This window comes from Cyprinodon variegatus, unplaced genomic scaffold, assembly GCF_000732505.1.
Source record: "Cyprinodon variegatus isolate N-32 unplaced genomic scaffold, C_variegatus-1.0 Scaffold587, whole genome shotgun sequence".
NCBI lineage: Eukaryota > Metazoa > Chordata > Actinopteri > Cyprinodontiformes > Cyprinodontidae > Cyprinodon > Cyprinodon variegatus.
The window spans coordinates 136936-148101 of NW_015151040.1; the positions used below are offsets into that span (position 1 = coordinate 136936).

The window sequence follows — 11166 nt, forward strand, 5'->3', positions numbered from 1 at the left end:
TAATTGAATATTGTTTAAACACTGCAGCCTACCTGAGTCTTGCTACTGATTCTATCCTAACAACGCTGTACGCCTTTTCTAATAGCAAATTAAAACAGGATAACCAACCATGCTACGAAGCATAATTTATAGAAAAGAATAGATATATAGAGGTTAAGAGTGAGGACCGGCCATCAAATGCACTGATAGTCTGATGCGCTCATGTCAACACGGACCTCATTTCAGATGAAAGGGTCAGACAACTTGCTGAATTTTTGAAGGCAATTGTGAGAGCCAGAAATATGTAAAATTATTCGTCTAAAAATTTAAGTGTAATTCCACACAATAACAAATTTTCTTCTGATTTTGGTTTTATTTGATCAAAACATGAAAAAGCAGGTTGGTTGTTTTTAGCTTTATGATTTACTACTTTAAATAGCATCACTTTCATATAGACAACATTTAGTCAGGTTTTTAATTAATATATTTAAACCTTTTAGGCTAACTAGGAAAAAAAAAGTTAATCAATCAAATTAGGTGTTATTTATAACTTTGTTATGAACAGTTCCATATAAATCAACCATTAAAATCTGCTCATTATCCACAACTACAGCATCCAACATGTACAGTAACAGTAATGATGTTCAGTGCTCTTCAGTAGTGTTTCTTTTTTTCTGTTTTGCTAGGAATAACTGAACAAATACTATAATAACTAGGAGAATATGAAACGTAACTCATTTTACAATATTTTTTTTGCTAAATCTTAAAACATGCCACACCAATCACACATAAAAACTGGCAGTTTTTCTAGCTAATTAAATATACAATCTTCAAAATGTCTGCCAGATTGTGTTTCATGGATTCCAGCAGAGGTGATAAAATGAGGAACTACTGAATCATCTTTAGATGTCAGTTGAGAAGAATATACAGTATATTAGATAACATCAATCATCCATTGCTTGTCTATATCTTGTTGTCGGAATTCCAGGATGGTGTTTGTAGACCAGACATAGCTTCTTCCCATAACAAATCAGATTATTTCTCAAGGTTTATTCATAACATTTTACTGTTTAACCTAATTGTTTGTAATTTGTTTTGACTCTGACCACTTTCCATTGTTGTAACGGGGCGATGAACGCAGCCCAGAGCAGAACAAGGCAGAATGCTGTGCCATAATGGCTGTATGATGAGCTGTTCTCTCTTTGCAAAGATATGAATAAATGTGCCGACTGAGTGAAATCCATCGATCTCCGTTTATTTAACGAGCTTGAATAATTGAATGCTTTTTTCCCACAACAATCTATGGCCACTTTCCTATTGTCCTTATTTTATCCATAGCCAGCAGGTAAAAGGCTGGAAACATTATTCCTGGACAGATCACCAGTTTATCTCAGGACAACACATACAGTAAGCACACAGAACAAACAACTATCCACAAGTTAACATCTCCAAAAGAGAAATATAGAAAGGCCAATCAGGTTAACACTCCTGTTTCTGGACTGTGGGAGGAAGCTAGAAAGAAGCGACACATGCATAGACATAGAACATACAGAAACTCTATAGAAAGACTTCAGTTCATTTGTTGTTCATTTTTAGGATTTAGGGGTGCAATTGCTCCGATTTCCTTAGGTTTGGGTAATCTGTGATTTGTTGATACTTAAAGTACATTTGAAGCTGTTAGGCTTATCATTTACAGTATACATCATGTGCATTGTTATTTTGGTAGTCAGATTAGACAGCGTAGAAGGCCTTCCTTCACATTGTGGACGTCACTGTGTGTACGGAGGTCATCTAATCAGGACAGCCTTTGTGTCTTTAAGAGTACACAGGATATGGGCACATCTTGGAGCCGGTCTGATAGAGGGGAGCTATCTGTAACCCTGAGACAGAGAGGCAAGCTGCAGATGGTTCAGGCAATGGATGGCGTGTCAGTTTCTGATACGGACAGTTAAACATCCACATGATCCAACACATAGACTCATGAGCTATAAGAAGGAGAAGATGACCTTGTTCGGGGCCGAAACTTTGCCGGACGCCCCCGGACGTGATTTTTGAGCCCACACCTGTGCAAGCTCCACGCATTTTTCTCTGTCCTGTAACGACCTGATCTGGAATAAACTCTGTTATTTTTTACTCCTGTTTTATAGTCCTTTTTATATGGTTTTGCCCAGTTTGAGTTAAGAGTAGTAAATAACTTGCTCCCAGGAAAAGCCCCCGGGGCGCTACAGCCTTTCTTCCAAGGGGACAAATCCTCCTCATTTTAACAAAGCCAATGTAATCCAGCAATCTTTTCTTAATTACCTCTGCAAAAGTCAGAAAAATCAGCCACTGTCACTCCTCTAAACCTTTAATTTCTATACCTCAGCATTACATCATGCACAGTTAAAACAAGTTCCTGTTTCAGGAAGGTTTTCTATTACCAATCACCCAGAAAAAATGTCAGACAATCAGAGCATCACTAATATGATTAGAATGTTATGTAAGACCAATAAAAACTATTTTAGTGCAGAAAATTTGGCTTGATTTATTTTATGTGTGATACCTGCTTGAAGGTTATTTCATACAAGGTAAACCTTGTTTATTGAATAGGATTATAAAAACTGCACTCAAGGTTTATGGTAAAAAGCCATAACCTCCATACATGTGCCTATAAGCACATATTTACAAATTAGATTAAAAAATACCATGATATTGGATTATTTTATGATTCATTAAATAAAGGTTCCAATTAATTGTAAGATTTAATTAAACAATTTAATTGATTATATCCTTGAACTGCTTATATTATGACTGGCTCATAAAGAGAACAAATTAGAAGGGATTTGAGAAGGTTTTCTGGAAAGAATAATGAAATTATAGGATCAAATTAAGGGGAAGCAAAAAAAAATCTAATGGAATACAGATGAGGACCATAAAATAAGGAAATAAATATATTAATTAATGATGAAGAGATTAGCCCAGGGCAGTTTCCACATAAAAAGTGTTTGTGTTCCTCCTTGTTTAATTGACTGAGCAAATTATGAGCTGCAGATGTTATTTGGGTTTTTTTTGGTTTGTTTTTGGTGCAGCTTATTGGTCCAGGGATTAGTTTTATGAAGCTAATTGAATTTCATTAACAACTGCTTAACTCTAGAATCTTGCTTAAATTTGGGCCCTCCAGCTCCTTCCACCACAGCATGTAGAGAAAACATCTACCTCATATTCCCTAATGTGATGTAAAACACAGGAATACATTTATAACCTGCTTTTATTAAAAAAGTTAAATGAAAAACAGTAGAATCTCTAGTAAAATGTGACCTTGGTTGAAAAAAAAACTGACCTTAAAGAAATAAAGATTCATATGCTGTCAAACATTGGAAAGTGGTTATAATAACAGGCTTGTAATGACTGTAAAGTGTGTCTAATTTTAACTGGCATCTAGGTAAAAAGGGACCTTTTTGTGAAACAAATGGGCAACCAGGCCTGGTTTCTATATTCAGGGCGGAGAAGTTAAACGTGTACAAAGACTTGTGTTGTGAATGAATGTGTGGCCTTACAGCCAAAGCACTCAGGCCTGGGTGTGCACTGTCATGGTCTTAAACACAGAGTGTTTGTTTGTGTTTGCTCCGGAGGTTTGCTGTTAAGTTCGGTTTAGAGCCCTGAGGGTGTGTCAAAGTTAGAAAGATGTTCCTTAAATTCTTCAAGAGAGCGTGTGCAAAACAAACAGAGCAAACATTATACAGATAATAAGGTTATGAAACCTTTTTAAATTTCAAACATCTTCAGGCTAAAACCAGGTTAGTTTCTCTTAGATTCCTGTCCCTTCAAACTTTTGTCAGCAAAATCAAACAGACAGAATGAAAGAAACTAAAATATTAGCATAAAGTCTTATGATTTAAGTTTAAATTACTCCACCTGGATTCCTACAGCCTTTTTTTTTATTTAAATCTCATAAATATTAATACTTTGTAGATTTACAATGAATGTGCATAACTCCAGCTTTGAAAGGTAGAAGCACAATGACTTTTCTGTTTTGTTTCTATAGTAACCTAATCCGACTGGGAGAACTTGGAGAAGAAATCTAGCTCAAAAATCATTTTTTAATCCCAAATAGAAGCTGAATAAATGTATATGAAGCTTCCAGGGAAGGAAAAAAAAAGAGAAAAAGACTGCAGAGAAGGTTCCTGAAAGGCTGATGGAGGTCGGTGTGATGAAAGCAGAGGTTAGAGACAGGAAGAGATGGAGGCAGACAGTTTGCTGTTAGCAGGCCTGATGGGAAAACCCAAAGAAGATGGATTAGATTCAGAGAGTGACCTTTAAGTGTGGAAAAAAAAAAAGCTTTGGGGAACCTCCTCATTATAGCACAAAATGAAAAATACCTTCAGCTCCTTTCAGACTTATTATAAACTCTTATATACAGATTAATAAGATGGAAGTGAATATAACAAAGTAGTAGTAGTAATAACTGACTCAGCGAATTCACATGTGGCACACTTTTTGGCACTGATACTTGGTACTAGTCCTGCATAAAAACTTTGAGCAGGTCCCATCACCAGAGAGAGCTTTGGCCATTTTTGTTTTTTGTATTTTTTTGTACACAAAATATCATCCAGACTATCTACTAATTGTACTCTCTTTTGCACAACTTACTCCACTGGTCAATCCGTAATCCGTAAGACTCTGATGATTCTCCAAATCAAAACAGCGAGGACCCCAAATTAATTGTGATTTTTTTGTTTATCCAGTGAACCAATTAGGTGTTGCATTGGGAATATTTTATAGATTATAACCCAACTGATGACTGATAAAAATCTGAGGTAAAATAAAGATCAAACAAAAGACTCGGTAACTCATCTTTAAAAGCAATGAAAGAACTGGATGCTGGAGATCGGCCTGTTTTCCAGTGTGGTCCTGTTTCTCTGACCGTGACTAGCTGGATGTGCTCTCGTCGTCCTCTGGCATGGGAGCTGGCTCGGAGCTCGTCTGCCTGGCTGTGTGTTTCCTGGACGGGGCCGCCTTTTACAGCTGCTTTTTGTATCTCTGCTTCTGTCCTCTTGAACCCCAGTCGGCCTCAGCAGATGGCAGGTTTCTTCCTGTTAAAAGGGAGTTTTTCCTCTCCACTGTCGCTACAAGCATGCTTAGTGTGAGGGATTGTATTTGAGTCATTGAGTCAATGCAATCAACTGGTTTTTCTTAGATAGAAAACTTTGTATCAATTTCACTGGATGATCTGGTTGAACTGTAAAGTGCCTTGAGATGACATGTGTTGTGAATTGGCGCTATAGAAATAAATTGAATTGAAAGTGAATTGAAACTGAGAGGATCGTTGACCAGTCATCTAGTCAATGTATTGAAAACGACTGAGTGTATTAAAGTGTTCATGGTGCCTTGTACTTTACGAAGGTTTCCAGGAACTTTATCAGTTTCACAAAGCGATCAATATTACCTCCTTCTGACATCTAATGATAGTAAGCTATATTGTAGCCACAGCTGCCCTGGGGCATTTTTAATTCAAGATTTTTGGCATAAATGTTCTAGAAATAAAGGATACATTTCTCAAAACACCCTAATTTGCCACGGCATTAAAAGTAGAAATAATTTTAAGCTTTTTTTCTACTCTTTTCTATAGGAGCTATCATATTGCTTGGGTGCATTACTTAAATTCCTGACATATTGATAATTTCTTAAATAAACTACACAGTAATGCATGGACATGATTCTGTGTATAAATAAGGTTTGTTTGTTTAGTAAAGTGCAACATTTCTGGTCTATATAAAAAGCTTATAACTGCAATATTGACATATAACTTTTAAGACATGCAGAGGTGAAAAGCTGCAGATTTATCTGAAATCAAAAAACGTGTTATTTAGTCATCTTCATTTTCCTCCTGTACCTTTAGCCAAGGTGGGTATGTTTTTAGGAGAGTTTGTATGCCTTTGTCTGTCCGTCTTTGTAGAGGATAATTTGAAAGGTTATAAACATATTTTAATTAAAAACTTTTACCCAAGGTGTACTTAGTCCAAGAAACAAACCATTACACTTTAGTGATGATCCGGACAACTATTAGGATTGTGGACATTTTTCTGTGAATACAGGTATTAACTTAAAGTGGAAGTCACAAAATTTAGGGAGAAATCAGCCACTTGATGGAGGTCTACACTCTCCAACTGCTTTTCTACTTAAAATATAAAAAAGAAAAGAGAAATTATGTTTATGTGGCATAAGCCAAAAATAGTTATAAATTACTTATTTTAAGACAAGGTCTCGTGTTGTGCTCTGAGGATGTGGTGTGTTATTTTTTCCTACTGACATCACCATGGGGAGAAAAGCTCATATGGGTTTAGCTACAGTTTTAAGGAGCAGTCAGTTTGAGTCTTTAATCAAAACTGGATTTTCTACTAATTTGAGTGGAAGCAGCTTAACACACAGGTGAATAACTAAAGATTTGGCATATTTTCCTTCCTTTATGTGGTTCATTGTCACTCTGGTGTTACATCTAAGGAGGGTCAGTGGGAGGAGATATGCAGATGATGCCAGAGGGACCCTATTAGTGACGTCTGAAGTCCTTCAGACCCACAGTGGACTGTTGTCATGCGAACACAGTCCACCTCAAACAGGATCTGGTTCAGCAGTGCTTTCTTCTTTTTTAAAGCTGCCAATATTACCGTTGCTTATTTTTTTCTTACTTTGTATAAGTTGACAGATTTAAGACATTTGAAAATCTTGTTTGTTCTTGGAGTACAAAATCTTTTATTTTTGATACCGGTAGATCTTCCTGGAGGAATAGTCCTTGTCTTGTTTATACCGACTACACTTCCTTTTTTCTAGGCTGATAAACATTTTGTCAATGATGCATTTCGCTGTTGTGATCGGTTTGTTTTTGCCACTGGTTGAAGCCAAGTACCACAATTCATTTCCGGTTCATCAAGAGCTCGGTACATACCAGGAGCAGATGAAGCCCACCAGCAAACACAAGTAAGTTCAGATCCAGTATTACGATATAAACTACAGCACATTTCAGGAAAAGATGTTAGACCTTTAAAGTAGAGCTTCTCATTTCTGTCTTTTGTCATGTTTTATGTCTTCCCTTAAAAAGCAACCACTGCGCCTATGTAGTTGAGAAGTTGGTGTCTTTTACCGTCCAGGATGGGGCAGCGCCATATGTAAAGGCTGAATACAACAAGTGCTCCTGGGCCAAAAAATGTCCAACTCTCTTGTAAGTGAAGACAGCAGCTTGTATAACATATGAAGCATCAGAGCTTTGATAAGTGACTCATGACTGATTGTGTTTTATAGGTATCGCCTGCTCTATAAGCCAATGTACAAAGTAGCACATAAAACAGTGACAGAACTGGAATGGCGCTGTTGTCCTGGATTCTCTGGTTATAACTGCATGGAAGTGCAACAGATTTACCAACATCCAATGAAAATGATGCCACCATTCAATGGTCAACAAACAAAAGGTCCACAGTTTAGGGGGCCACAACACCAAGGGCCAATGTTTAAAGGTCCGATGTTCAATGGGCCACCTCTTAATCCTGCCGTTAAACCCAATCCCTGGAATCAAGCAAAGCAACCTTCAATCAACAGTTTTAGCTCCTACCCATTGCCTCACTTTGGTTCATCAAAGTCCTCCTTTTATCCTGACACCTCCTTCGAGCCTTATCCAGCAGAAACTCAGCCAGACCCAGAATACCAGGAGGAACATCGTATGGACCATGACCAAGAACACGAGGAGGAATATAGCCAAAAACCAGAGGATGTTACACCAGGGGAAATCCCAGCACCAGCACCGCCACCATCTGGAGAAGAACATCCAGAGGAGAAGATTACAGGTAACTCTCATAGATGACTAAGCAGTTGTACTCATACATTAAAGCTGAAATCTTTTTCTTTTCTGCTTTTCAGGCCAAACTCTGGACAGTGAGACAGAGGAAAGGATCTTTCGAATAGAGGAAGACATTCGCCATGTGAGCCATGGCCTGGAGACGCTCCGGGGAACAGTGTCAGGACTAGAAGCCTCTCTGAGAGCCTCTCTGAGAGAAGATGCCAACAGGATGCTGTCAGCTTTACTCTCTGCTGCTCCAAGCCCTCTTGTTGCTCCAGCAACAGCATCTAATCCACCCACTATAGGGTTTGTGGAAATTCCTGCAAGAGATCCTGAAATTGAGGGTTCAGATGACAGCCACGTCTTTACAACACTGAGTGAAAAGGTAGAAGAGTTGAAGAGAGAGCTGCAGGTCAAAGCAGCAGAGCTGCAGGAGCTCACAGCAACAGTGCAGGGACATGACGGAGTCCTGAAGATTATTTCAAACGGAGCTGAACTGCCAACAAACATCACTGGCAATTCCAGGGGAGATGCTGAGAGTTTGATGGATGCTAAACTACAGGAAGTCAAGGTGGAAATTCTTGATGGGTTTAAGAAACGTGTAGAAAGTGCAGAGGAACGCTGCAAGGAGAAAGTTGGTGATGAGCGCCGTCAGTGCCAGAGGAATCTCCGTAAACAGCAAGAGCAGACGAGAGACGCATTGGAGGAAAGTACCTCAAAGCTAAGAACTGAGATGGGGATTATCCAGTCACAGATCTATAGCTTTTCAGGCACAGAGGGCTGCTGCAGCAGCATTAGTGGACTGGCAGAAAGGGTTCAGCATCTGGAAACATCTGTGGCAAGTCTAAATCAGTCCCAGGGGCACCTGAGAGTGGACCTTAGTGGTCACAGAGACCACATAGAGGGAATGCTGGAGGGCCGTCTTGGATATGTTGAAGCCAAGCTCAACCTAACTGGGCAGATTAAAAATGATGGTCCTGAAATGAAGACAGCTGGTTCATATGATGGTGTAACGGGCATGGATTTGGAGGCCAGAATGGAGGGTAAGCTTAGAGACCTAGAGGGGCGCTTACTGACAGCTTTGGAGGAGCTTAGTAACGCCACTGCCCCTGCACTGCTGGAAGGCCATGCTGTTCCAACCCTAGAGACGGAGCTGGAGTCCCTACGAGGGAGACTCGAACTAGATGTGGACAGAGTACAAAAACATCTCAACGACCTGGAGCTTCTCTGCTCCACTTCTTGTTCCTCGTCAAAGACGTCTGCCACTCAGGGAGACTCTGCTGAGCCAAGTGAAAACCAAAAACTCCAGCAGAACGTAAAGCAGGTATTAGACCTACAGGATGACCGTTTGACCAGTCTGAACTTTACACTGCAGAAGATCTTAGAGAACATGGCCCTCATGGAGAGGCAGATAGAAGTGGAAAGAGTTCCTCCCTTTCAGGCAGAGTTAACAGTACTTAAGTTCAATGTTCGTTCTGTCAATCACACCCTAATGAGTCTCCAAGACTCCCTGGGCACAGTGGTCCATCAGGTGGGAGAAGCCAACAGCTCCTGGCATGAAAGGGAGGTTCGCCTGGCCAAGCAAATGAAGGGAGTGGTCCAGCTGGTTGGACATCAGGCTTCAATGCTTGGAGCCAGCGAGCGCAGACTGACCAGACTTAAAGGTGAGCTGCTGGAGATGAAGAGGCGCCTTGCTGAGGAGGTCAGAGGATGCCAGAGCACAGCCATGGTGGTGAAACAGGAGGTAACAGAGGTTGGAGGCCGTGTTGCCAGTGTGGAGGATCAATGTAAAGGCCTAAATGACCTGGCAGATGACCTGGAGAGAATAAGGGAGGAGCTGGAGAAACAGTCCAACACTCTTCTTCTGCAAGTTAATGGGACTCTCTCCAGCCATGCTCAGCAGCTGTATGAGCTCAAAGACGAGCTAAGAAACTGCACCTCAAGGGAAGAGCCGACAAAGAGTCTGGAGATGGCTACACCGGCGAAACGAGGGGACACTTTCACTCAGAAATAGGCCAGTTTGTAGGGAGAGCTGATTTTTAAGTGGTAAATATGTTTTTCAGCTGAAACCTTTAAACCTGCACTGAAATCGAAGGGTTTTGCCATATTATAAAAAAAAACAGCATAAAGAAACAAGGCAGCTAACTGTGATGTGATGGAAATGATAAAATATTGAGATTGATTCATTAAATTGCTATGACAAATTATTTTTTTGTAAACAATTATATAGTGTGACTGAATGAAGAATGAAATGTGAATTTTGTTGAGTGTAAGGCTAATCATGTTTCTATGTTTTTATACTGTATTTTCTGATGCCTAGGAAATGAATATGCAAGATTTTATTGTTTTTATTGTGTAAATGTTCTTTTCTCAGTCATGTGTGGTTTAATTTCAATGGTCATTACTTTTCTCCAATAAAAAAGTCTCAGGAGGATTTCTGTTCCTTTAAATCATGTCTCATACTGTAGATTAAATAAACTCTAATACAGTCACGGTAAAACAAACATGCACTTTCTCTTAAGTTATCGAACATCTAATGTATCATCATTATCCACCTCAGAGAGTAGAAAAAACATATCCTAAATCCCACCAGTGAGAGACTGCCTGGTAGATCTAATTCTTATCAGGAAAATAGCCCAAGCTGTGTTACTCTGAGGAACATAGATTCTCATTTCATACATTTAAAAGCGTGGCACTTTGCCTCCAGGTCAAGCATCTCTGTTTTGTTTTATTATGTTCAATAGACAGTCCTGGGGCTTATTCTGGTGTAAATTTGTAAAAGTACTTGATGCTGCATCATTCTTTCTAGAAATAGGTTTTCCAAACAGGCCCTGATTATTCAGGATTCCTGTAATTGTTTAGTCATCTAACATACCAGCTGTGCCCCACAGAGTCTGAGATAGAGCACTTGGGTTTTGAGCAGTTTATTTGAACAATGCACACTTTAACCTCGGGCTGAAATGGGAAATACACTCGATACAATATTCAAATCTGCACTAAATAGCTTCCACAGAGGAATGAGCTTTTCACTGGAAAAATGAGGCTTTGCGTCTTTTATCCTGTCTTAGATTGCAGGATAGAAACAGTTGCTCCTCTGAAGACATTTCAGGTTCTATCTTGATTTATTTTGTGTCAGCAGCCACCTGTATGAACCAACCTAGAATAACAACAAGTCTTTGGCTTGTATTGAGGCAATCTTTCAACAATCAGACATGTTCTTTATCTGGAAACACCTGGCAGCTTCATCCCCACCTAATTCCTAAGGAAAAAGAAAGGACAGAGTTTTTCCACAAGCAGCCGTATTCAGTTTGTGGCTTTATATTTTATTTTATTTCATTTTATGCAGAATGGAATATAATAGAACAGAATAGAATAGAACA

At 39.3% G+C, this 11166-nt stretch overlaps 1 protein-coding gene across 1 annotated transcript; it reads left to right on the forward strand.

Moving 5' to 3' along the window:
* Positions 1-6739: 6739 nt before the first annotated feature.
* Positions 6740-10280, forward strand: LOC107095943 (EMILIN-3-like). Its single transcript, XM_015392334.1, has 4 exons — positions 6740-6933; positions 7055-7174; positions 7255-7793; positions 7867-10280. The coding sequence occupies exons 1-4, from the start codon at positions 6806-6808 to the stop codon at positions 9798-9800; spliced, it is 2721 nt and encodes a 906-aa protein (XP_015247820.1). The 5' UTR covers positions 6740-6805; the 3' UTR covers positions 9801-10280.
* The last annotated feature ends 886 nt before the right edge of the window (positions 10281-11166 follow it).